Raw genomic sequence first — 27,969 nt, forward strand, 5'->3', positions numbered from 1 at the left:
ATGCTTGGATGAGATGATTGGACAGTGGCATCGAAGCTACCAACATGAATTTGACCAAACTCCGGGAGGCAGCGGAAGACAGGAGATCCTGGAGTGCTCTGGTCCATGAGGACACAAAGAGTTGGACATGACTTAATGACTAAACAACAGCAACAACCAGGGACAATGCTTATTCCGTGGGGACCCTATATCTTGCCCTCCCCAGAATGAGTGTATGGTTCTTTCTTTGCCAGAAGATTTTAAAGGCTGATTGAGTCCAGTCTGCATTAATTGATTTTCATGTGCTGTGCTTTTACCTACATTCAGTACAACTGATGTAGACAGGAGTAAATATCTGCTCCTGTTTAGTTTTTTTTTTATTTTCATGAGTTAAGTGTTGAATATAATTTTTAAAGATGTCATTATGTACATTATATCTCTAATAAATCTTCAGTATGCTTTATAAACCCTTCCCCCATGGACTGTAAGTCTATTAAATTAAATAAACAGGAATATACATAGATCTAAGCAAGTCTGCCTGAGTAAGGCTTGAGTTCACCTTGTCCGGCCACCAGCCATAACACGAAGACTTGCAATGCACAGTGAAGGCAGAAAGATGCAAAACAGTGTTTGTTTGAGAAAAACACACAGAGACAAGTCATTTGGGAAGAGCAAACACACAGTCATTCTATGACAAAGACAGACATACGCACAAAGGCACACTCTGTTGTCCTCTGCAGAAGAACACACAAATACAATGCAAATTTTGGACTGATGGCAGGAAGAACTTGTCTTTCTCCTCATCCCATCCCTACCCCCACCTCCATTCCTCCAACATACACAGAGAAAACTAAGCGTCTTCTCTCGAAGGTTAGAAGTACCGCACCTACCTAGGGATAAAAAGGAACTCCTCTCAGTGTATGTAAATGTTAAAAACCCATCAGGGAGGCTAGGGAACTTTCCTTTTCAAAGTTTATTAAAAACCACCAGACCCAGTAGGGCTCCTCAGTAAGAAAATTAATCCAGATTTTAGCAAGCCACACACAAAGAGTTCTCAGTTGTCACAATCCAGCCTGGCGGAGGCTGAGGCCCTGGCCTTATTCTCACATCTGGATCGGATTAGACTTTCTAGCTTCTGGCTGGCTGAAAGCCTATGTCCCTCCCTCCCTCCATTTCTGCCCTAGCTTTGCCTGAGTGGGCCGGGCAGTTGTGAATTCCAAGAAAGAGGCAGACTCAGCACCTTCTTGAGTGGACTGAGGCAGATCCAGGAGGGGCACTGACAGCTCCCTCTGTGTCACTTCTGTACGTGAAGACCCAGGCCAAGAAGAGGGGACGTCGTGTCATGGAGGTCTGGACTCTGATGCAGCTGCTGCTCCTGCTGGCGGGGGCCGTTCAGGGACAGAAGGATGAGCTAAGCTCCGAGGAAGAAAGAAAAGCTCTGATGCTCAAGGTGAGAGAGAGAGCTCCACTTTCCCCCTTAATCTATACAAAAGAGGTTCCTGTCTGTGCTTGCTGGGGGATTCTGGGAGTTGTTGTCCAAAATGAGGCACTCTCTCCAGCTCTGCTCTTAACAGAAGAGACTGCCAGAATCAATTTGAGGGGTGCCTGCCAAATGTGAAGCAGCGTCTGTGTCTGACCATAGGGGCTGGGGAATTCTAGAAGCTGTCATCCAAAAAAAGGAACTTTTCCAGTCTCTGGGTCTCACCATGTCAGGCAGCTAGATTCTATGGATAGAAGAGGCAGCTGCTTGAGGCAGGCTCAGGACCGTTCCAGGGTGTGGAAGTCTGAGACCTCATTCTGCTTCTGGAGTGGCCAGCTGGCCCTCTGTACAAAAGGAGATTGGGACCCAGAAAGTCCACCAGCACGTCACAAGGAATTTCCTGCAGACCCTGGAAAAATTCCTGTTTTGGAGCATAGTTTCCAAAACCCTCCACCAAGAGGGATTCTGGAAACTGCAGAATTAGGAAATTCTAATCTACACCTTAGACTTCCTTCTCTTATATCCTACTGCCTCTCTATAGGATTGTCTGTGTTATTTTAATCATCTATTAAAGTGTGTTGTTGAAAAATAATTTTTATTACTTCAAAGTGTGGTATACTAGCTCTTTTGTATGCAGATATCCTCCTGCCCCGATTCACCATGTTTCTAGTAAGAAACTACCACACTGTCCAGTACCGCCCCATCCTAGACTCTCCTACACAAGCTTCTTCTCTTTTCTATCTACACAGTAACTCCTGGTTGCTAACATTCCAACCACTGGGATTCACTCCACACTCACAGAATTTGGCAGTCCTCCTCCACAGCCTCCTATTTATTTCCTTGATTACAACAATTATAGTCCACATGACTAACTTCCTCCTATGTAATCCTGACAGCAACCCTGCAAAGTAGGTAAGGCAGAGAGAGAGAGAGAGAGAGAGAGAGAGAGAGAGAGAGAATGGCCCAAAGTGAACCAGTGAGTTTCATTGCTGGAAGGGTCTTGACGCTGAATACCCCAAGTCCCAGTCTAGCAACAACACAATACTGGCTTTAGCACCCTTGGACCCAGGATCCAGCAGGACCCATGATATATTGCTTGTGACTGGCTCTCCTTAAGTCAGTCCACCTCGACATTCCAAACTCCAAGGAGCACTCCGTGGCTGGGACTGGTTTCTATTTTAATTTCCTGCTGTGTCCTAATTGTTGGAGTTTTTACAACCTTGCATGCTGATCTGTAGTTTGTTTGGCTGAGAGGGCGCTTTTGGGGTTAACAATCGCCCCAGCATGAACCAATCATTCCTTTCTGCCACTGAATTCAAAGAGAGTCCTGCCTCTCTTGCTCAGTGATCGTTCCCTCTCTTTAATCTGTTCAGGTCTGTTCCTTGATGTTTGTTAATTTGCTGCTGATCTGTTCACAACTGTCAGTAATGAAATGTTTTTATTCTTTCTCCTACTAATGTCTCAGAGTGAGTTATTGAGACTGTAGGTGTCAGTTAATGAGCAAAATTAACTGACCACTCTGGGGAACGTGAAGCTATTCTGCTCTGTGAATTCTTGAATTTCTGCCGTGCAGTGAGAGGAATTAACAAAAAATTGAAAACCTTTGGTCTAGATGGGTGGGATAGAAATCCAATAAATAAATAAATACTGTAAATAACTAAAACATTACAGCACTAATAACCTCTGGAGCATTAGACAAGACATAGGTGCTCCTGGTCAGTTGAAAGGCAGATCAAGGAATAAGGATGCAGCCAGTTCAGGATGGGATTACATTCCCTCTGAAAACCCAGGTGAGAATCTACTCTCCTTCCATTACTGTGTCCCCCTGCAACTGTGATGTGCCATCTCCCACTGCCCCTATCTGCTGTGGCCCAAGTACACCCAAGATCTTTTGGCACCCTAATAGTAAAAAGAGAGACCCGGTGTTTCTTTCAATGCTCTGTCCATTTTTATAAGCTGCCCATCAGCTTATACAAAAATGTTTTCGAGTTTCATTTAGTGAACAACAGATAAATAGTGGTGTATGTCTTGCTTGAGAAAACTGGGTTTTGGTTTTATGATGGGATGCGGAATCTTGGACAGAACAGTGGGATTTTTGTTGTAATAGAAGATACGGAAGACTGGGAACCACAGCTGTGGGGCATTTTGGGATATTTATGTTGTGGCTGGACCCAGCAAGGCAGCGGTACTGCTATTGCCTCCTACCGCATCCAGGCATGTCCATCAGGGTCAACTGACAGATTAGGTCTTGGAGCCAAGAAAGAGGACGTTTCCCAAGCTCCAAATCTTGTCTGCAGCTGAGCTGACCTGAACTCTATGGAAACAATAGGCCATGCTGGCTGGGGGTGGGGTGGGGTTTCTGGGTGTTGTAGTTTTAAAAAATCTAATCTATGAAGCTCCAGAAAAAGCAGTGTTTCTGCTAATTCTATTCCTCAACCCTTGAGACTGACCACAAAGAAAGGCAGAGATAGGAGTGGTGAAGACCTGGCAAGAGTTTGTGGAAAGTGTGTGTAAATATTTATGTTATGGAATCAGGAATCTGATTAGTCCCAGTTTCTTTTCTTTTTCAACTACAGAAATTTGTGTGGGACAAAAGGTTAAAAGTAGAGGCAGTATTAAAAAAAATAATGCACACGTAACAACCCAATAAAGCAAATCAACTGCAGACAATTGTTGCGGCTTGAACCATATTTCTGCGACCACTTTCCTCCCTTAACATTTTCCCTCTCTTCAAAAGCTAAAAAAGAAGAACAAATTCTCCTTTGATGCCGATGGAATTTTTCTGACTCTTTTCAGTCCACATGGGGTGCAATTTATAGAGAAAAAACAGCTGTGGGAGAAAGTTTAAGCACACGGTGGCCCCAATAGGGATCAAGTCCAAAAAAGGAACTTTGCCAAGGTCTGAATCTGGGTAAACAAAACTTAGAGTTACATCAATAGCAATTACTCTGGTTACTAAAGTCTATGTCACCTTTGCTCTTTCTTTTTAAATTTCTCCCAATAACCGCTTCGCAGGGCAGGCTTCAACGGCTTGTTAAGACCCATTAAATTCAGTGTACAATCGGCAAAAGTTTGGAAAAGCTGCTTCAGGGGACTATAACTTCTGCGATCCTCAAGTGGAGAATGATAGTCCAAATTCTGAAAATGTGTAACAAAGGAACAGTGAGAAGCATATAAACAAGCCCCTAGAAATTGCCCAGGGAACACATTAGATGCTTTAACAATTGCATTTGTCAAGAAAGAAAACATTAAATACAGAATCAGGGCCAGAAAACAAACAAAAATGCAAATACAAGCTAAATACATATTCAGCTTTAAAAAGTTGGATGTTTAATAATCCAAATCCAGGCTTTGTTCCAGATTTCAGCTACAACAACAAAACATCCACGCATCTGGTCAGCTGGCAATTGAGCCAAAGATAAAAAAAGATTTGTTCCAATCAAAACTTCATTTTAAAAATAGGAAAAACATGAGGGTGGTGTGTTTTTGACATCGTAACAGGAGCGAGGTCAGCTATTTGCTATTATTCTGTCCTACATCTTTGAGGCTGTCTTGAAACCAGAAGTGTTTTTTTTTTTAAATGAATTTTAACTCACCTGTTAGTTTCTCAGTCAGTCAGCCAATGGCCATTCCAGGTGGGGGATTCTGGGAGCTGTAGTTCAAAAAGAATGTTTCCAAGCAGTGTACAAAGCAGGTGACTTTGAGGTAGATGCCTCACATGTCAATGTGCTTAGTCACAAAGAATATGCTGCTGTCTTATGCACACCCCTCTGCAAGTACGCCCTGTTGAAATTAAATTGACTTCTGAGTTAGACATGTATTTCTGTGGTAACAGTAGCTTGAGGACAATGGCTCCAGAATTAGGGAATCCATGCTGGAAGGGAAGGAACTCAAAAAGCTCAGGCAAAGTGTTAAAGGTAAAGAAAAGCGATTATTAAAACGAAATAGTTGAAGTCATCATAACAAGTGAAACCTACCTAAATCTTGGTGGAGTTTTTGCATCCTCACATGCTGCCTCTACTAGGTATGGCTCGGACGAACCTTTCTAGGCTGGGGTGACTGCCAATGTATCCAGCACTGACCACCAGTTCCCTCATGACTCAGATTTCAAAGAGAGTGCCCCCTCTCTGCTCAGGGTCTCTCCCCCTCCCCTCCCATTGTCGAAAGCAGTTTGTCCATTGAGGCCTTTTGCTCAAAGCAGTCATACTGTTAGCTTGCTGTAGATCTGTTCAACTGTAAGTAAATGAAACACTTTTAGTCTTTCTCCAGCTAATGTCTCAGAGTGAGTTACTGAGACTGTTAAGTTCCAGTTTATGAGAAAAGGGGGTGGACTCCTCTGGGAAACTTGAAGCTAATTTTGCTGTGTCAACCCCTGCACTTCTGCTTCATAGCCAGAGGCATTTAACCAAAATTCAAAACTCTGCAATAAATCTATCCTGTTCGCCTGACCAAATCTAGTTTATACACTAGCAGTTTAGAGAGTTTATTTTATAGGTGATTGACATGGATGATAACCAAACAGATAAAAGCCTTCGCATCCCAGGGAATTCTCTTGAGTCCATCTGGGCAGGGTCCTTTCGGGGCCATCCCTGTAGAAACTACAGGGATGGCCAGCCTTTCGTCCCGTGGCAGAGAGGCCACCACAACCTCTGAAACTCTGAAACTCAAGAGGATCTGTAGAGCCTAACTTTGCTGTGTTGAAACTGGAAATAAAAATGGGAGGCAATCACCACTGACCCAGCAGGACTGTTAACGTGCCAAAATGTCAAGTCAGGGAGTCTGATGCCTGAACATCTCCCTCTGGGGGCAAAATCAGAAGCCTGTTTTCATTACACCTGGCGTTTATCCCAGTTAAGGGTTAATTTCAGAATGAAATCAGACAATCATTCTCAATCATGTCAGAATTCTTCTAGGTATAAGGCTTTTCATTGTTGCAATAATTCCAGGCAACATCAGCTTGTCAAATTCTATAAGCTTTATTTATCTACTTGCTTCTTTGTTCTATATGCCCAAGAGTACTGTACTTCAAATATTGCAAACATTCAAAAGTCTGACAGCACATTAAAAAAAGAAGACTCATTTCTAAAGTATTCAAGTTGTCAACATTAAAAATATGTGAAAGTAAAATATATTACTTAGGCTTTTAGCACACTTAGGCACACATGAAAATTATTCTCAGTGCTCACTCAGCCAAGCCAGTTTCAATCTATGGAGGAAAATCTGTCTTTTCCTGGTCCGCTCCCACTGTTGCTGCTGCTGCTTCATGATTATTGTTGATACCTAGCGTGTGTGGCATGATGTGTAGACTTGCTGCCTTGATGAGTTGAATCTTACTGTATGTCTCTCTCCCTATACAGTACTTATATTTCTCTCAGATGTCCACACCTCCCCCATCCGTCAACAATCTCTTTTCCAGGGCCTGCAAGTTATAGGGGTCTGATGTACTATGGAAATAATTTTAATAAGAATCTCTGTTGTTTTTGCATCTCCTGTAACTCAGAATCAGGCAGGCTGCCTCTATGACGATAAACATTCTTGTTGCAATAAAAATTCACACAGCCTGCAGAACTAAAAGCTTGTAAAAGAAAGGATCTCGTACACCAAGGTGCTATAAAACCAGAATATTGTAGTTACAGAGGGTGCAAATTCCATCTCTGGTCTTATTAACACATTGCAACATAAATACATCCTACTTATTTCAATATACTTTCAATTCTCTCCTTTGTTTTACTTCTACGCTGACCTGTCTGCTTTTGGGGAAAAAAATTATTTTGCAAGGCAAGATTGTCATACGGTGACCTTGCTTCCAAACTTGGCTGGGGAACTGGCTGATTGTTTCACAGCTACTCTTAATAAACTGCTGTTCAAATCTCATTTTTAAAAGCACAATGTACATTTCTAGGGCTACTTTTTCAACAGCCCTCTTAATTGTTGTAATACTCTATGCACACAAAATTGCACATCTTGACAAATTGACACAAACATCTCCGTCAGGTCAGGTCAGCATGGTATCACATTGATAATATAAGCAATGTTCAGAACAATTGTTTTACAGGTACAGATGTGCAATGTGTGGTGTTCGTCTATGCTCATGGCTCCCATTAAGCTGATGACATGCATGGTAAAGTGTATAAATGTATTTTATACAATAAAATTCCAGTTCAGTACCTCCAGTCACAAGCTGCCTATGGCAGTAAGTAAAATGTCTGGGTTGGAACTGTGCCAGAATCTGTTTATATCCAAACTGTTGGAAAAATAAAATACATATTCAGGGCCAGCCTTATTATTAGGCAGAGGGAGACAATTGCCCATGGCATGGACACATTCCACATGCCAAATACTTTCCCCTTATCCAGTCTTATAGAGTTCTCCGGGAGATAAATTTAAAACAAATCCATTCTTTGAAAGATGGATAGACATGGTTCCTTTCAGGGGCAAAGCTGGGGAAATATGTTTTATTTTGTTATGTTTTGGACTGCAGCTTCCAGACGTCCTCACTGCTACTGGCTGAAGGATTCTGGGATTTGGAGTCCTTCCCCCAACATAAAGCTTTTCCAAATCTAATCAGGCCAGACGTCTGCCATGGCCTATATTGGAACAGAGATCACCCTGTTGATCCCCTTGTGCATTCCTCCCCTTCTCCCCGTGGTTGCCTATATATTTGCTCTTTCCACGAGTCCAAATGGCAACAGGAAAAGGAACAGCCGTACAGTAGTTTCCATCTGCTGTTCTGATTATGTCTAGACCAAGACTTGGAGATGTTACTTTGTAGACTACAACTTCCAGAAGCCCCAGCATGCTGGCTAGCCATGACATTTCAGAAATTCGGGGGACTGCAGTCCCCAAAGTAACGGTTCCAAACTCTAGTCCAGATGCAGAAACCAAATGAATGGTAAGTGAAGATGACTCAGGGTGCCACCACAACACTACAGTACTTGGAATCTCAGGGATTTACTACATTTTCCCAGCTCTCCGAGTGGGGAATAAAATCCCGGGGCAAGCCATGCTAGATGAGGAGAAAAGGTGATCTTTGCCTGTGGGGTGGTTTAAAAGTCTGGGTAACCTTTTCCAATCTGTTCCAGCTGGCGCCAGAGCTTACTGGTTCAGAGTGCTGTTTGCACGTGCATTGTGCTCTCTTCCCTCCCTGCCCTGCCTCTGTGACATCACAAGGACGCACTCTCTAGTCTCAGGCTTCAGCCTTGAACTCTTTGGGCGTGGAAGACTACAACCAACCGAGCAAACTTGGTGGTGACAGTGGCAAGGAATTGCTCCACTGCCAGCAAAAGTCCTCCATGGGGGGTAGGTTGCCAGGGGCAAGTCCCAAATTTGGATCTGGCCCCTGGTTAACCATGTGATAGAGAGATCATCTATAATTGTCTAGGGTAGGTTTCTGATTTTTTTTTGGGGGGGGGGAGGTTCATTAAGCAGAAGGACCATTCCTTTTTCTGAGAAGGAAGCGTTTAGCTTTTGGCAAACCTGGAAGAGTGATTTATAAGGTAGCAATGGCAACAAATGGAACTACGTGAATAGACAGAGGGTGATGGAAGAATGTCAATTATAGCATAACAACTGAATTGGAAATATTAATTTAAAATACCTTCCCTATGGCCTGCAGTACAAAAAGGGATAAAGCTTCCTCACCGCACGTAATACAAACTAGGACCTTGTATCTGATACAGGTGTAGATGGAGTTCTCTGCTCCCAGGTCTGTGCAGGCTTGGAGTTGCTTTAAGATAGAGGTGTAAGCCCTGTAGTCCTGGGGCTTGGTGTGGCCACTGGCCACTCCTTGTGCAGCCCCCAAAGTTGTAGGGACATGTTCCCCCCCCTACCAGTTTACTTTGCAGTCCAGCTAATCAACTAAACTGTAAGGAGTTATGCAATTTGCTAGCTTTTGAGAGTGTTTTTTTTTTGCAGAAAATGCAGTGGAGACTTCTTAGGAATGAAAGGACGCCTGATCTACACACAGACAAACATACACACCAGTGATCCCGGCTCTAAGCAACTATGCCTGGATGAGAGTTACACTCAGTGGTGTGGTAGAGCCAGAGCTTGCCAGATTGCTCTGGGATTTTCTGATTCGGAGGGGCTATGACACCATCCACCATCCCTTCAGACTTCTTTGTTCCCTCTTAGTTTAGCTGCCGCCCTCAGAGTAACTAGGAGAGGAAGGATTTTCCCAGGAAATGTATATGGTTGCAGCAAGCTATCCTTGTTGTAATACAAAATATCCGAGGAGAATTTTGCCTTGAATAGACCATCTGACTTTTCTTCCCTCCCAGCATCTGCAGGAGGTCCTGGAGTTGTCAGAAACGACTGAGGAGGAGACCGTCCAAGAGGTCTCCTTGAGGGAGATCGAGGAACCTGATGCCAAGGAGGTTTTGGATGAAGACTTGGAAGAGGAGGAGGAGGAACCTGAGGAAAAACTTCCCGGTCCCACTCTCTTGACCCCAACGACAGCTTCCCCAACTCAAGATGAGGAGGATGGCTTTACCTATGTGTGTAAGTATAGAGGAATAACGTTGAGTCCCACTCTACTAGACTGAACAGGCTGGTCCTGTATGGTTTTGGTTGCTAAGCAGAATCCAGCCTGTTTAGCACTTGAATGGGTGGCTGCTAGGGAATACCAGCTGTCTCTAGGTATAGCTAGCAGAAATCCTGGCTGAAGCCTAGGAGAGCTGTTGCCATTCAGAGTTGCCAGTTCAGAGCTAAGTGGAACAATGGTCTGGCTGAACAAGACATCATCCTATGTTCTAATCTAATTTCCAGATTGCCTCTCTTTTATAAGGCACCTCCAGTGTGGAGGGGAAAGCAGTGACAGCTCCCTTGCTATTCCTCTCTGTTCTAGCACAGTGTTGGGTGTTACACATAGGATGTCCTGCAGACTCTAATCTAGCCTTCATCACTCAAGTAAGATGGGGGGGATGCCATCCCATCACCAGGAGTGAATAAAATGCAGCCACTAGTGCAGTCCACTTCAGTATGTGGAACAGAATGTGTGTTGTATTGCCATGTCACCTTCTGATTTAGGTGGGAAAAGTTATTGGGCCGGCCCCAATCAATGGTTTCAAGCAGTCCTGCAACCAAAGGGAACCTCCAGGTTCAAAAGCAATTGTGTGCTTTTTATTTCTAGTATTCAAAGCATCAGTGCTGTTGTGTATGTAGCCAGTTCAGCACACCGTGGCAAAAAAAAGGAAGGTATTACGTAGCCAACTTTGGGGAATCCAAAGGTTTAAAGAAGTTATATATTTACTCATTTATTTGTACTATTCGTGGGCCACCTTTCTCCTGATGAGGGGACCCAGGTTGCTTCACATGTTAAAAGAAGCAATACTAAAAACAAAAACAAAAACAAAACAGTAAATTACAGATTAAAAAGCAATTAAACTGCAATAATAATTAAAAATCCATTAATTAATTAAAAGCATTTAAAACTTTTTAAGTTAGAAAAACATAAGCAGCATGCAGTCAAGGTAGTAAAAGTCATGGTTTTTATAATCTTGAGGGGATCCCTCCTACCTGCAGCAAGGACTCATAACAAGAGGCAGCAAGGGACCTGTAACAGGACAGTGATGGCTGAGTGTGCTCCCTCTCTATGCAACACTATCTTACTACTTACTGCAAGTGCAATCAGAAAGTCTTTGGGAGAGGAAATGGAAGAGAACAGGAGCTCAAGCAGACGGCCATTTGTCCCACTGTTTGGTGTGTTTTAGGGACCAGTTAGTTTGTTCTTTTTTCTGGCAATCAAACAACATACAGTAATCAGTACAGTGAACCAATCTGTCCTCAAAACAGCACTATCTGTACCTTTCTGGGCCCCTGTCAGGTATGGGTAGGTTCACTCTAGTTTGGTCCATTTCCAGTGCTGAGAACGAACCAAGGGAATCGACTAAGAAGTGAGCCTTAAGCTGTTAAGATTCCTTCCACTATCAGTTTCTGGTATCCTGAAGTGGCTTAATGAGTGAGTCGTTTCAGGATATCAGCAAAGTGAACACTTCCAGTGCTGGTTGTTGTCGGTTTTTCAGGCTGTTTGGCCGTGTTCCAGAACATGGCCAAACAGCCCGAAAAACCTACAATCACCATTGGATCCCGGCCGTGAAAGCCTTTGAGAATACTTCCCGTGCTCCTTGGCAGAGAGAGGGGAAATGATTTTGCTTTTGTTTTACTCTGCTAGACCATCACTGATATAATTTCAGCTGCCAGCAGTTTGTTGACTGGCACTTCAGACAAGAGGTTTAAAAAAAACCAAACTAATCTAAGTGATGAAGTGCATCAGTGATGGTCTACCAGGGTCAAAATGATAACGATAAGAATTTCATTTCCCTGCTCTTCTGCTGAGGGGCAGGGGTAGCATTCAGTTTGCCAACACAGTACTGTATCTTGAAGTTGCATGTTTATTAAGCCACTGGGCTCGTCAGCCATGGAAGGCAGCCCATCTAGGAGAAGGAAAACTCCGATTTCAAACCTCCACTGCCTTGTGGCTATATTCACTCATGGAAAAGGCGTCAGGAGTTAACCTCGAGGAAAAATCTGGAGCTGGAGTCCCGAAGGCAGCATGTGTCGTTCTGCCAACTCCTGCGACATTGCTGGAACCAGTTGTATTGGCTCTTGCCTTTCCATTGGACCATTTCAGCAATGTGGAGAGGGGGATCTGCTGTTTGGGTAACAGCCTATCCTCCATATTACCTTACCCGGGCTTCATGCTCTGGAGGGGACACTCCTCAATTCAGAGCATGTTACCATAGTCTCTCGAGACTGAAGGATGCCTATGCTATGCATGATATCAGAAATCAACAGCAGAGGGAGCTAGACTAAATGGGGTCATTTGAGGTCTGTATGTTGTTTGGATGTAAGGATTGCACCAAATGGCATGTCGCACCTCCACTCAATCTCAAACGACCCTATTTAGACTACACCAGCCTGCTCCAAAAGGGCCAGTGTAGATGAGCCCTATCCTCATCATTAAACAAGTGTACTCCACACTGCAAAATGGGAACATTAAACAAGTGCACTCCACACTCCAGAATTTTGTTGCAGGTCCTGCTGGTTTCCTCTCTTTCACATCTTTTATGTGCCAAGGCAGCAACACAACACCGAAGAAAGAAATATAGATAGTTGGGGGAGGCAAACTATGGAATTAGCACAGTGCACAAAATCTTTAGAGGGGAAAAATGAGGATGAATCCAGCAAACTGCTGGATATGTGTAATGGGATGCCATCTGATTGTGGAGGGATGCAATGAAAAACTGTGAATTCAAAGGAAATTGAATGGCATGGCTAGAATCCAGAGGAGCAGCTCTCCACACTGTAACATTTTGTTACAGTTCTAATTTGTGCTGCTGATTGCCAGTTGCCAGCAAGCATAAGGTTGATCTGTGGCTTTTCTCTCATGCTTATTGGATTCTCACAAGCACCTCCTTTGCCTCTGGAGGACTAGATAGGACTTGGTCAGATCCAGCATGATTGCTTTTTATATCTTTTTATCCTTGGTAACTTGTGGAACTCTGTAGAGGGTTTTGAATCTATTTGTTCATTTGCTTGTTTGTTTCGATGGAAGCCCTGTACAGAAACATTGCATTTGTTCCGTAAAGATCCGAGTTTGAATCTCAGCTCAGCCATGAGCCGATTTGAGAATTGCTCCTGTGTCCTCCCTCAGCAGCCGTTCTGGGAAGCGAAATGAATCCAGTTTCTTGAGCCTTCCCTCTCTAGCTTTTTATTTTTATTTTTTGATCCTGGGCTTCCAAATGATAAATCTTCTGCTCTTCTCCAAAGCCACTGCTCTCTCTCTCTCTTTTGCCCATTGTCCTCAGGCACAGGAGCCAATTACATCAAACTCAAATCAATTCCTAGCATAAATCCTGATTTCTTCGGTCTTGGCTGGAAGCAACAGTAAAGCTACCCATCAGTGACTTCCTTCCGCTTTATAAAAACCTCCGCTTTTGGCGTTTAAGAAAAAGAGGAACTGGGAAGCGCAAACCAAATCGTTTCACTCCAGTGCCAGAAATGCCCCTAGTTCAAAATCTACAATGGTAATCAAGTGAGCAAGTCTGCCCCCCCTTTACATCCCAGGGGATTCAATGTTGAAAAGAAATGCTAACAACATCACAATTGCTTTTTTAGATCACCCAAAAGATCCATCTGGTCTAGTGCTTAGTTGTCCCCCCCCCTTCCTGGTAAGATGCCTTTGGGAGATAAAAAGAAAAGAATGCAAGACATTCATTCCCTGGGTGTTTGTTCTCAGTGTCTGGTAATTAGAGGTACATGTGGGAGCAGCACCAAAATAGTGTAGTGGGTTCCAGACACCCCAAGCTGTCAACGTTCTGTGACCAGTGAACATGCTCAGATCTCACCAGCTATTTTTAGATGTATCACCTCCAGTTAGTTCCCTGCCCCCCTGCTCGAGATTTTTTTGTAATACTGCTGAGCTTCATGGTTCCCCCCCCCCCATGTCTGCTGAATCAGAGCTGGGGAAAAGGCACTTCTTAGGTTGACAGCTTGTGAAATTCCCCAGTCAGCCCAGGCACTGGAGGCTTCTGGGATCTGTAGTTAAAAAAAAGCAATATTTCCAAGCTTTGCTGCCAGTAACCCCTTCTTTCCAGGATGGGATGGTGGCATTTTGGCTACATGCATTTATGTTGGCTGAGGATGATCGTCGTTGCAATCCAAGACCTCTGGAGGATACCAGGCTACTGCTGTCAGGCAAGCCGGTTCCAAAAGGGCTAAGGTCTGCACACACACACACACACACACACACACACACACACACCCTCTCTCTCTCTCTGGCTGTGCTCAATATAGGCAATAAACACAGCTTGGAAAGTTACTTTTCAAAAAGTAATTCATTCCAGTTATTGTTACAGAATTGGAAAGTAAGTTGTTGTCATTACTCATTAAACTGCTGAAAAGTAAACCAGTACATTACCAATGATTCAGCTCACTAGCTTTTTTGTTACTTCTGAGGGGGGGAATGAGGATTGTGAAGGAAATGCCATAAAACTTAAGAAATTCATGCCCCGGTACCCTTAAAATACTTTTAAAAGTAAGTTTTAAAGGTAATAGGAAAACAGTGTTAGGGCACCTCCAGAAAAAGAGAATAATAAACCACTTCTGGATACTCTCTACCTGGAAAACCCTGAAAAGGGTTAACATAAGTCGGAATTGACTTGGCGACAGATGATGATGATTCATTGTTTGAGTGCTGTTTGAAAGCTTCTGACTGAGAAGCTTTTGCCAGACACAAATTTCAGTGGAAGACACTATAACACTAAACGCAGCCCCTTGGAACACAGTGAATGAAAATAATAATAATAAACCCTGTCTTCGGAAACTACCAAAAGCACAGGAAGTCACTAATTTTCTCATTGTGCTAACTGAAAAAAAAAGTTAAACATGTGGATTATGGGAAAATATCAATAATATCACTGCTGGACCAGATACCTTACAGAGAACAAATGATTTTTCTGGATAAATCTATTACAACATGTTATTTGTTACTTTTACACTTTGGAAGTAAGGAGGGGGATTCAGAGGTTGGAGATGTCCTGGGTTCCCATATCATAACCACAGACTTGTCACAGAATGCACAGAGCAGATATTGAACCATTGCTTCCACCCAGAGAAACACGGGTAATTTTTTTCTTTTAGGAAGTCAGGCAGTCTCCCCTTATCCATCACTCCAGGGAATTTGGTGGATCTCCTTGATTTCCGGTACCGTAGATTGAAAAGTGCCAATGACTCTGTCATTGCACATATCTAAAGGCAAAGCTACATCTTACATGCAAGCATGTGCAAACAAAAACCAGATAGATGCTTCTTGCAGGGCAAATGTTTTATAGGGAGTGCAGTTTGGGAAGGAGAATTATTCATGGTCATGGGGGGGGTGCTTAATCCTTTTCCTACCCATTACTTTTGCCCTCTTGCATCTCCCCCCCCCCCCAACCATGCTTTTTTGTGAGAGGTTCCAAAGCCTTGAGATGCATGGGAGAAATGGGATAGAATGGGTAAAAGGAACTGGAAGCTTTTGTAGAGAGGAAGCAGTCAGTGCGGGAAAGCTTAAGCTTCCCTCTTTTATTTTCATCCTTGAAATGCTCCTCCACAATAATCCTATGAGGCACTCAAGCTGTGAAAGTGTAGCCAGTACATTTTATTGCTCTGTGGAGGCTAGGATTCAGATCTCCTCCTAGCCAGTTGGATAAACTGAACACATGTGTACATATACTGTGACACCACCCCCCTACGAGGCCCAGAATTATTGCTCACTTTCCCATCATAAACAATTGGCTGTTGAGTAGTTAGTCACTTGGAACGCAACATCAATGATGCCCATTGAGGTGGGCCTCCAGATGTGGTGCTGATTCTCTCCTCTCCTTCCCCTCCTCTTTTTCTCTCTCACACACTCACACAGAGTACAATGAGGCTGACAGCTCACAACTGAGGGAAGCCCAGCAGGGTCCTGATCTTCCAGTAAAGGACCAGACACCACTGCCTTTGTAGAACAATCATATACTGTAATAATGAGGTTGGAAGGGGCCTATAAGGCCATCAAGTCCAGCTTCCTGCAAAGTTGTGTGCAACAACAGCATTTCTTGGAAAAAAATGAAAACCAACCATCAGAGGCTGTATGCATTTGCACATGCAGAGGAAAGAAGTGGGAAGGTGAGAAGCTTCTTCACTCTTTTGCCATATTTTCTGCTTGAAGTCAGCCTCCTAAGCTTTGTGTAATATATGGGAATTGAAAACAGTTTGGTGCTATACAGGAATAGCTAATAGGTCAAAACTCTCCCTCCACTGGTCTTCTGGTTGATTTCAACTTCCTGCAGTGCTTTTCAGTTAGACACACACACACACATACAAACCGAAGGAGAAAAGAGTGAGAGACAGAATGTCAGCAGGATAAAATTAGGCAGAACAGCGTGTCATGTTTAGTTTGGCCTTTCTCTTGAAAAGCATTCTGGGATAGCCCAGCCCTGGAAAGAAACACACAGCTGCTCAGTGCTGAAATGCATACAGATTTGAGGCCTCCTAGAAGTTTCCTATTACTGGAAACATAGCCTTTTTTCTCAGCATGAAGTGAACATTAGGCAAGCAACCCCCCCCCCCCCCCACACACACACTTACATTGCTTAGTTACATTGCTGGTACCTAAGAAAGGAAATGCACAAGGTTTAGCAGCTGAAATGAAAGTAATTCTGGGAGTGTAAAGAACAAAGAATCAGTATTGTGAGTGATCTTCTGTTTGCACATCGAGTTTGTTCTCAGAGCCAGTTCCATTTTATACAGTCTTCAATGTCTTACTTGCTTTTTATTCACCCTTTCTGCACTCCTTACTGAAGCCAAGCTAATATGCATTAAATGATTTTGTTCAAGCGTCAAGTAATCCTGTAAGAGTGTAGCTTTTTAAAATTGGTAGCTGAACTTAAAAGGGGAGCATACCTACTGTGTTCAAATATTGAAGGCACTTTGGAAACTTAATTATCATTACAACAACCCTGTGAAGCATGGTAATTTGATTGTCTCTGTATTACACCTGTGCAGCTGAGAGGGATGTGGGTGTTTGTTCATGGTAGAGGCAAGATTTGAACTCGAGTCTTGGATAATAGTGCTATATGCCCCTGTATCCGAGTTGCAAAGGAATATGGGATGTTTGTGTGTGTGCTGTCGCTGGCATGTCCTCCATGTAGGCTTTCTACAGGCATTAGATTAGCCATTGTGGGAACACAATGGTGGGTTTTTGCTTGATCCATCATTCTCTTCTTACATCGCTCTCACTATTAAATACTAAAAATGCAAAAAGGATCTGGTTCTCTGGTCTAAAGCACAGAATTTCTTGCCCAGCATGGATGCTATGCTGGTTGAGGGATTCCGGTTGTTTTAGTTCACCAAATATAACTCTTTCAAGCTTTGCCTGGATTCAAGCTTCGTAAAAGGTCAACACAATGCAAATTGTGTTGGCTTATTTTTTTAGGAACAGAGGAAAGATGAGGAAAATAATGGCTACTGCAACATGTTCTCCTTTCAAGAAACAAGGTTCCAAGCTCTGCTCTATTGTCAGCAAAGCTTGAGTAACCATGGGGAGCCATCTCTGTGGATATCGTTAGGGTTTCTTAATTAGCCTGACGTGGAAGGCATGGAAGAATAAGCCTTGGGGTTCTTGTTAAAAAGGATCCTCTGGGATGGGCAGCCAAGCTCGGCAGGGAGCAGCAGTGCAAGGGAATATCTAATTAATATGTCTTATTAAGGCCCTGTCATTGCAATCCTGAAAGGCACGTCTTCCAGAGCGATACTGGTATTATCCTACCACTGAAAACAAAACAAAACAAAACCCCACAAACATACACACACATAAACAAACAAACAAAAACAATGAGGGAAGATGCAACTGTCCCTCCGCCATGTCATACTAGAAAAGGCGGAAGAGCGCAGAGTTGTGGTGGCACGTCTGCCTTCACCATCAAAGTTAAAAAGACCAGAAGGTAGTGGGAACAGAAAAGGAAGCAGCCATCTTCTCAGAGTCATTCCCCTCATACAGCCTGACCGAAGATCCATTTGAGGTAGGAATCTTGGAGATGGCCCTCTCTGTGTTCAGCCATGTTCTGGCACGTATTGCTTCCTCTACTGCTCCGTCTTAGAAGGGAGGTGCTTTCTACACTGGAATGCAAGGGGTAGCAGGCATACCACTCTCTACCCCCTGCCACCCCTGGCAATTACCTCAGTCAAGCTAATTGTGGGGCTCAACCTAATTATAGTAAAAAACAAACAAACAAACAAAAACCCACAACACATTAACTGTAGAGGCCTATTCCTCAAACCTGTCTTTAACGAACCAATCCCTAGGGGTCAATGAGAGATTGAGTTGGGAGATCTGGGGAAAAAAATTCTTTAATCAGCTGAGCAAAGCCAAAGGCGGACAGGCTCTTTTGAAATTGCCGCACCTACAAACAGGTAATTCCTCTTTTTATACCTTTGAACAGTTATACCACCCCCCCTTATACCACCCATTCTCCTGGCTCCTCCCTTCTGTCTGTCACATTCTTGCAGTCTCTTGATCATGAGTCGGCAGTTGCCTAGTTCTGTTTCCACATACTGTACATAGTCCATCATGGAGTCACTTCACTAACTTTTCATTTTCTGGAAATAAATAGGTATAAACAATGGATTCCTTGTAATTCCTTTTTGCAACAATTGAGGCATAACTAAATTATATTGCAATTACAATGTTATTTTATATTTGTGTGTGTGTGATTGGAAGTCTTCCTGACTTTTACAGTTTTACACTATTAGGGTCTTGCTACTTAGGTGTATTTCTTTTGTATGACAGGTGAGCAGCATATAGTTCTGATTTTTTAAAATATGTAACTGGAAGCACCTATTTCAGTTATGTTGAATAATCAAAGAAGGAAAGTTATTTTAATTCTAACTATAAGCCACTTTTGAGGTACTTGAAATTGTAACTGTAATTTATTTTTTATAAATACAACATTGTAAGCTCTGAGTCCTTCCATGCTGTGGGTGGGCGTCGTTTAGAGTTGTGGGATCTATTTTGTTTTCCGCTGGAACCCTCCAGTTCACTAATTGAACACAGAACGGTGGCTCAGGGCAGCACGCCTAGAACTATGGAACAAGTTGCCTCTGAGCATATACTTGGCACAGGAATTTGGGTTTAGGATACTAAGTCAGGACCCAGAGAAAAGCTATTTTTTCCCACTTTTGTTGATTCACTTGGAGTCCAGAGTCAGGTGCCTTTTTGGATCTATGGCAAATTATGCTGAGAGCCAAAACTATGCTAGAAGGTATTGCCTCAGGACTGTATATCCAAACTTTTTTAAAATTTTGTTGTATTAAGAGCCCCCTCCCAATCTCATACCTTAATGCACAGTTGATGCCCTCCTACTTTGGACACAAGATACCACTGCCCTAAATTATAGTTTACTTAGCTTGCATATCAATCCCTTTTTTAAGTTCCACCATATTTACACAAAGCAATTTTACTCTTTTTAAAAAACAGTTGCTAAAGATGCAATCACAAAATATATGAGGCTGTATACCTCTGTGTTCTGGGCATTGATTTAGATGCAGGCCTTAGCACTATAGAGAAACATCATGGAGAAAGTGCTTTCCCACACTGCAGTCATCATCAGTGAAAGGGGTATAGGGTCAGCTTGTGGTATTTTGTTATCTGAAGGTGAAAATAGTAAGATGGTGCTCTTCTCTACTCTATGAGGAAAATGTGGTTGGCCTGGCACATGAATCTTACAGCAGCAGAGACCAATACATTCACTCCTGCTGAAGTTTTCTGCAGCTACCAGAATCCTTCATCAGGGATCATGTGGGTTTGGGAGGTATCATTCAGCATCATCTAGCGTTGGAAACCATCATTCTGCTTTCATTTGAGGCAGCAGGGCCATTTGGAAGCAGGGCAAACTGCAGTTTCAGCTCTAGCTTTGCCCCTTTTCTCTGTATGTTTTTCCCCCTTCAAGATGGATGCCCCAGCCTGTCTAATTGCAGGGCCGAATCTGGAAGGAGTTCTGTACAAGAAATAAATTAAGCTGTGATATTTGCTCCATATTGATTATTTCTTAAAAAAAATCAAACAAACATTTGATTAATCCTGCCTTCAGGCTCTGCCTTCTTACCAACTTAAAGGGACTGTGAACTACTCTAGGATCAAATGCCTGGCTCTTTGCATCCAATTTGTGGGTTATAAAAATGCAAATTGCATCAGCTGTGAGAGTGTAAGGGGATGATAATTCAGGGAAGTAAAGAAAAATAAAGCTTTTCTTCCCTGGCTGTTTTCCTGCCAAAAAAAAATGTCCCTCTGCTGAAGCTGGTATTTCTTTGGGCTAGAAGGGCGGGTAGGATCCCCAGAGGTTCTTGGTGAGGATGGGAGCAGATTTCAGATTTAGAAGGGACATTTTGTCAGGACTCTAGCAGGGGAGGGGAGGGTTAAATTCCTTTCCCAAGCCTGTTCTGATCCTGTTAATTGCATCTCCCTCTCCCTGCTGCATGCTGATGCAATTTGCATTTCATGAAACCTGCACATTAAATGCAAAAACACTATGTTTAGATTGGCCGCTGTCTGACAAATCCACCTCTTTCCTATAAGTGATGTTGGGGACTCCTGAGTACTTCACTTTTTATACAACACTCCCCCCCCCAAAGACATGAACACAGTGCCCATTCTAGGCCAGACCCCAAATATCCTGGTGAAGACCACCTAGATCTCTTGGCAAGCCCTAAATCACTCACAGCCTCTCCCAATCCTCCCCAGTCCTCCCTGTTCTTGCACAGAAAGACTCGTACTGACACACAGAGAGAACTCACCCCCCCCAAGAGTCCAACGCATTTCCCCATGTCCGTGTGAACCACTGGAATCTCTATGAAACAATATGCTTAGTCTGCTTCTAACCCAAGCTGGGTTGCCACTGGCATTTATGATCTGACCACAGCAAGAAGGACGCCCCTGTGGTGTGATTTACTGTTTATGTAGGGGAAAACAAAGGACACAGTGTCCTTAACAGGAGATGATTTTCTTCCAAAGGAGCCAGATATGAAGAGTAAAAGGCAGGCTGAGTCTTAACATGAAGGTACTTTCAGACCATTTAGGCAGTTGCAGATTCTCTATCAGCTGGCTGGATAGCTCAGTGGTTTAGGTATCTGGCTGCAGAGCCAGAGGTTGGGAGTTTGATTCCCCACTCTGCCTCCTGCCCCTAGAGCCAGCTTGGATGCCGTTGGGCAAAGTTGCACAGCCCCAGAGCACCCCCCAGAAGAAGGGAATGAGTACTCAATACCTGGAAAACCCTGAACAGGGTTGTCATAAGTCAGAAGCGACTTGACAGCGGAATAGCTAATAGTGGAAGACAGAAACAAAATTCAAAATCATCTTGATAGGCTGGAGCGCTGGGCTGAAAACAACAGAATGAAATTTAACAGGGAAAAGTGTAAAGTACTGCTCCTCAGAAAAAGAAACCAATTGCACAGTTACAAGATGGGGGATACCTGGCTCAGCAATACTACAAGTGAGAAGGATCTTGGAATTGTCATAGATCACAATTTGTGTATGAGCCAACAGTGTGACGTGGCTACAAAAAAGGCAAATGCTATTTTACGCTGCATTAACATAAATATAGTTTCCAAATCCCGTGAGGTGCTAGTCCCCCTCTATTCAGCACTGGTTAGGCTTCACCTTGAGTTTTGTGTCCAGTCCTGGACACCACACCTCAAGAAGGATGCTGACAAATTGGAACAAGTTCAGAGAAGGGCAACAAGGATGATTTGTTGGAATCCAAGCCCTGTGAGGAAAGATTGAAAGAACTGGGCATGTTTAGCCTTGAGAAAAGAGGACAGGGGGGTGATACAATAACCCTTTTCAAATACTTGGAAAGCTGTTATACAGAGGAGGGGCAGGATCTGTCCTTGATCATCCCACAGTGCAGGACATGCAACAATGGGCTCAAGTGACAGGAAGCCAGATTTTGATTGAATATCAGGAAAAACTGTTAGAGCAGTAGACAGTGGAACCCACTACCTCGAGAGGCAGTGAGTAGTCCATCACTGGAGGCATTCAAGAGAAACTTAGACAACCACCTGGCAGATATCCTTTGATTCTGTAATGATTATTACTAAATTCTCTGTCACTCTTCTCTTACCTGGAGTCCACCCAGATATGCTGGATTATAATACCCATCATTCCATCTAGTAGGTTGGAATGGGTGCTGTAGTCAAACACCTCAGGAAGGACCCTAGTTTAGGAGAAGGGTGGTCTCTATAGTTATTTTCTTGTCACGTATCTCCCTGCTATCATTCACACATGCACATTTGTCCAATTATATGGTCACTCTATTCACAAACACATACGGTCACTCTATTCACAAACACATACACTGTCAAACACATATACTCCTTTCTCTCCCCTTCTCTCATACAGACAGATTGACTGCTGCCTCTTGTGTATATATTTCATTCTTGTACTATATATCTACAGTTGCTCTATGACACCTATATTCTCTCTCATACACACATTATCACATATACTTCTCCCTCTCTTGCTCCCACGCCTCTGTTCGCAATATTTCGGGAGGATGGCAGGCATGGCCCTCGAGATGTTAAGACTACACTTCCCATCTGTCCTGGCACAGGGAGTAGTGAGCAATGCTTTGCAAATTGCAGTCTAGCAACCTGTGGGAGACACATCGCCCACCCTGCCCTACAAAGTGTACTGTACAGTATAGAGAAATCATATTTCTTTCATAATCTTCTGTAGCTGGAAAACATCCAATCTCATTGCTCCCACTTCCTCCATATCCTTGAAAGTTGACATGGTTTCTTCTCTTTTGTCTTTCCTCAGTCTCGCGTCTAAACAGCCTGGATGCAGCCGTCCACCGCCTCAATGTACAGTTCTATCACATGGACCTGCGCGTGTCCCAGTTCTCCAAAGGCCTGGCCGAACTGAAGGGGAGCGTGACTGAGGCACAGGAATCGCTCGCGTCCCTGAATGAAATCGCCACCCGCAACCAGAAGGAACTTGGACGGATTGATGGTGAGGAGAATGGCTGGGAATGGCATTCCCCAGTGGATAGAGGAGTGTGAAAGATGAAAGGGAGTGGGAAAAGAGGAAGTCTGGATATTAGATGAATGGATTGACTCAGTAAAGGAAACCACAGCCTTGCATTTGCAAGACCTGAGCTGTTAAGGATAGGGCCTTTTGAAGGTCATTAATTCATAGGGCTGCCACAATTGGAAATTGTTTGATGGCACATAGTAACAGCAGCAGAAGATGGCAATTTTGCACTGACTCTCCCAGTTTCCACAGTGTATGAGGGCTGTGATCAGTTGTACAGCATTTAGTTATTTATTGAAACCAGTTGTAATTATTTATTCATTTTTACTTTATATTTCTGTTCTGCTTTTCCTACAAGATTCTCAAAGTGGTATCTGCAACTTTTTCATCTTTATTCTCACAACAATCGCAAGTGGTACATTAGGCTGAAAGACAAGGCCTGAACCTCATGAGTTTCGTGGCCCAGTAAGGACTTGATTCTGCATCTCTCAAATTCCAATTCAGTGCCTTATCTGTTATCCCACTCTGGTTGTCAGTTGCTTCTCGATCTGTTGTGCAAGGACTGTATTAAAAGGAAGAGAAGCAGCAGCAGGTCCCTGCTGTAGAATGGGGTCACAACAGGTGATTGACTATATCCCAGGACAAACCCCGTGAATCATGCTTGTAAAACAACTGGTCTGATCCCATGGGCTGAGCAGGAAATGTTGCCAGGTGACTACCTTGGGGAGCTTTCATGAAATGTAAGAAAATTCTCTCAGTCAGTTAGTTCTTCAGTGCACTACACACATCTAAACAAGGGGAAATGATCAGATATTTTAAAAACAACAACTGCAAAATACAAGAACTCACAAACCATAGTCATTAGTTGTGAACATTAATTTCTGGGGATGTGCTCTTTTGTTCTTTTGGACTCCAGATCCCAGAATACTCTTAAGAATTCCCCAAGCATCCTTCTAATGAGCCTATTCAGACCAGGGGGAAGTGCAATCAACCTGGAGGGATATATCAGGCATCTCCTACCAACTCTCCTCAGACTGAATGGATGAGTAGCGAAACATTTCAACCTAACAAAAAAGAAGTTCAGTTGCCATGACTCAACATCCAGATAACCTCACCTGGATGACTGAGAATCTTCACAGATATACCCCCCAAGCAGAGTTTTGGGCTTTCATAGCTCACAAACATGCAGCTACCAAGAGCTACGGAAGGTCTTCCTCCAAGACTTCATAACCTTCTCCAGTCTTTGTTTTTTTGTTAATGTAAAAAGAAAACAGAAGCTGCCAGAGTACTTCCTGGGAATCTTAGTTCTTTGGAAGGTACCCTTCATAAAGTCTAATGGGTAGTGAGACTATGACTCCCAGGAAGCACATGGCGCCTTATATATAAACAAATGTGTATTTGTGTGCTGAAACTCCCAGAATCCTGCTTGGAAAATTCTGAGACTCCAAAACCACAAAACTGTACAGACTTATTACTTTCTTCTCCCACTTTAACTTGCTCAGACAAAACTTCTGAGTTGGGCATTCATAGATTCTGAATCCAGGAATTTCAGTGTCACCGATGTTTACAAATACCCACTTTTCAAAATGTGATTTCAAGATGGCAGAAATTGCTGCAGGTGGAAATATTTGTTCACAGGCTGCAGTGCTCATGGGAGAAGGACAGAGAGGAAGCAACTGTAAGCAGTGTGTGTGCTGGTAGCTTGGTGGATTGGAAGGTGAAGCAGAATAGATCGGTGATGGCTTTTAGAAGGAAAGAAGGGAGGGAGGGAAAAATGGCTAAAGGTAAGGTAATTTGGCATTGTTTCAGACTGGAAGAAAACTGATGGATCAGAGTAGAAAAACCGAGGATATTGGTGTGGGGAGCGGCTCAAAATTCACCTCAGGTTCCAAATTTTAAAAGGAGGGTCAGATGACCTTGAAATGAGGACATCAAATTGTCTACAATACATTTGAAATAAAGTAGTCCTCTGCCTTGGGCAGAGATGGGGAAGGTGTTGCACTCCACATTTTGCTGGACTACAATTTCCATCATCCCTTGCCATTGGCTGATGGGAGCTGAAGTGTTAACATCTCCCATCCGGAGCCAGTGTAGGGTAGCTGGACTGAGCACTTCAGGGAGGTCTGCCGAGGATCACCAGATTCCTCCTTCAGGGAAAACCGGACCTTTGTCTGATAATATATGGGTGTGGGGTCAGGAAGTGCAGGGAGAGAGAGCATCAGCTCCAAGGAGTTAGGATTTTATACGCTGCGCAGGGCTGAAAGAACAAAAGGGTCAAAAGACAGGCTATGCCAGAGGAGGGCAGATTGAAGTCCCTGCCTGACTTTAGGTTGAGAGGCGAGAAGAATGAAAGTGAAAGAAATTTACTGACTACAGTCCCTATCATCCCCACTAGTAGCAGTGGATTATAGGAATTGTAGTCTGTCACATAGTAGGCCCAGGAAGGCTGGAGTAGAATTTTAAAGGTCATTTGCCCTCTGCTGTAGTGAATTGGTGGTCATAAGTTTTTTGGGGACAGAAAACCTGCCGCTGTTTACTCAATAAAATATTATGCCTATTGATAATACAACAATCGTGCTTGAATTTGTGGTAAAATTCTCTTTTTGCTACACAGAAGAAGTAGAGATCCACAGAAGATGATAGCTTCAGGTTTCCCCAGAGTCTATCTCTTTCTCATTCTCTGGCAGTTAAAATCTCAATAACTCACTTTGAGAGATTTGGAGGAGAAAGAATAAAAAATATTTATTTACTTTCAGTTGCTTGAAATTACAGACTTGTGTAAACAGTAGGACCCCCCTTATCCATGGGATCAATATCTAATGATTCACTTAGCCATGGCCTGAAAATATTAAAATTCTTACAAGAAAAAAAAAACCCCAGACAATGCAATTTTCACATTTATTACCAGAATCAACCATTAGAGGGAGCCAGAAACCATGCTATGAATACTTGTACTGTAAGTGAAGAATATATAGCATGGTCTCTAGCAGCCGGTTCTGGTAAGTCATGTGAAAATATATACAGTATATATTTCTTTTTTCCTTTATATATATCTCCAGTTTTCACCATCCACAGGGGGGTTGGATATGTTGGTCCTACTGTACTGCTTTCTTTATTGCACACATACTACCAAGCAACCAAACAGATCAACAGCAAAAAACACAACTGATGAAAGAAGGATAGAACACTCAACAGAGACGCAAAACTGTTTGAATTTCAAAAGCTGGAAGGAATGATTGGCTAGTGCTGGATAGATAAGATAACCACCCCAACCCAGAGCAGTCCCTCCAGCTATAGACAGGGGTAGGAGGCTGTGAATAAAATCCCAACAAATCATTCTCATCTCAACTTTCCCCCAGGTTGCTTGAGAGGCCGGCGCACTCAAACCAAATGCTTCCTGGTCTTCAAGCACTTTGAGGTTTACGATGGGGCACAAAAGCTCTGTGAGGCCAGAGGGGGACATCTGGCCATGCCAGCGGATGCCACTGAGATGGCCGTCCTGCGCCGCTATCTTCACGATGCCTTTCATCCTTACAACTGGCCAGCCTGGGTCGGCATCCACGATCGGCGTGCAGAAGGGCTGTGGCTCTTTGAGAATGGGCACCGTGTCTCTGTCTTCGACTGGTACCGCGACCACCTGGTGACCCAACCCAACGGTGGCGCTCGCGAGAACTGTGTCTCCCTCAGTTCAGATGATGGCAAATGGTGGGACAATGACTGTGAACGGCGCATGTATTACATCTGCGAATATCGTCTCTAGGGGCGCCCCCTTTTCAAGCTCCGCCATTGGATTGAGCATGACCGCGCTGGCGCTCTTCCACTGTCAGTGTTGTGGGGAGTTATGACCTCTGGGAGGCAGGGTCCTTCCCCATCTTCTGCATATGCATTATGTTCCTGTGTATATTCATTTCCTCCTTTACCCCACACCCCACCCCAGAGATGGGAAACCTATGACCCTCCAGATGTTACTGGGCTGCAAAGTCCATCAGCCTGCGTGGAAGCTACCTTACCAGCCTCTTGGTCCATCTATCCCAGTAATATCAGCTTGGCAGACAGCAACTCATCTTGCGATCACTGGTGGTCTCCCATCCAAATACTAAGCAGCCCTGAGCCTGCTTAGCTTCTGAAAAAAAAATGAGCTCCTTATATAGAGTAGCCATTGGAAACTGCAGTCTAACAATACATGGAAGGTCACACATTCCTCATTTCTGCTCTGTCTTTAGGCGTGCATATACGTAACTGCTGGTCACCCTATAGTATCCTCTTACAGGGACAGGGATCTTGCAGACCTCCAGCTGTTGTTGGTCTCCATCTTCCATCATCCCTAGCTAATACAGAATTATGGGACTAACACCTAGCAGCCTGCAGATTCCCCATCCACTCCTAAAATAAATTTAACATGAATCTTGTTTTCCTAGGTTCAAATGTAATAATAAGAATTAATTGAATTAAAAATGGGACTGTTTCTGAACTCCCCACTTGCAGCTGTGCTGGAACAGAGGCTAGGGAGCAGAAAGGTTAGGGGGTTTAGCATTGTGTATGATCCAGTCAGACCTTAGGAAATTAGAACTGCAACTCCCAGCAAACCAAGCAAGCATAGCCTCTGGTATACATGACCGGAACTCTAGTTTAGCAACATCTGGAGGGCCAATAGGTTCTGAGGCATCCCACTTGTTTAAGAGCTGGCCACAGGAATAAATTCTGTCTTGCCCTTCCTCACTCAAGCATTTGTGTCCATGGTTTATAAACCAAGAGCACTTCAGGTCCATTAAGGTTTTGTTTTTTTTCCTGACGGATGGTGATGTAATCTAGAGCAAAATTTAACAGGATCTCTTTGGACAATCCAAAGTGGTGACATGTTCATATGATTTCAAAGAGACAAACAACAACCACAGCAGTTGCTGAATGGGAAGGGACCAGGTATCTCATTGCACATTGGGTTATGTGAAGTTGGGGA

At 43.5% G+C, this 27,969-nt stretch overlaps 1 protein-coding gene across 1 annotated transcript; it reads left to right on the forward strand.

Annotated features, from left to right (window-relative positions):
* On the forward strand, window positions 1–27,736 carry CLEC11A (C-type lectin domain containing 11A). Its single transcript, XM_020808205.3, has 4 exons — window positions 1–1,429; window positions 9,739–9,958; window positions 22,800–22,991; window positions 26,372–27,736. Exons 1-4 carry the CDS (start codon window positions 1,322–1,324, stop codon window positions 26,770–26,772), a joined length of 921 nt encoding a protein of 306 aa, XP_020663864.3. The 5' UTR covers window positions 1–1,321; the 3' UTR covers window positions 26,773–27,736.
* The last annotated feature ends 233 nt before the right edge of the window (window positions 27,737–27,969 follow it).

This window comes from Pogona vitticeps, chromosome 6 (assembly GCF_051106095.1).
Source record: "Pogona vitticeps strain Pit_001003342236 chromosome 6, PviZW2.1, whole genome shotgun sequence".
NCBI lineage: Eukaryota > Metazoa > Chordata > Lepidosauria > Squamata > Agamidae > Pogona > Pogona vitticeps.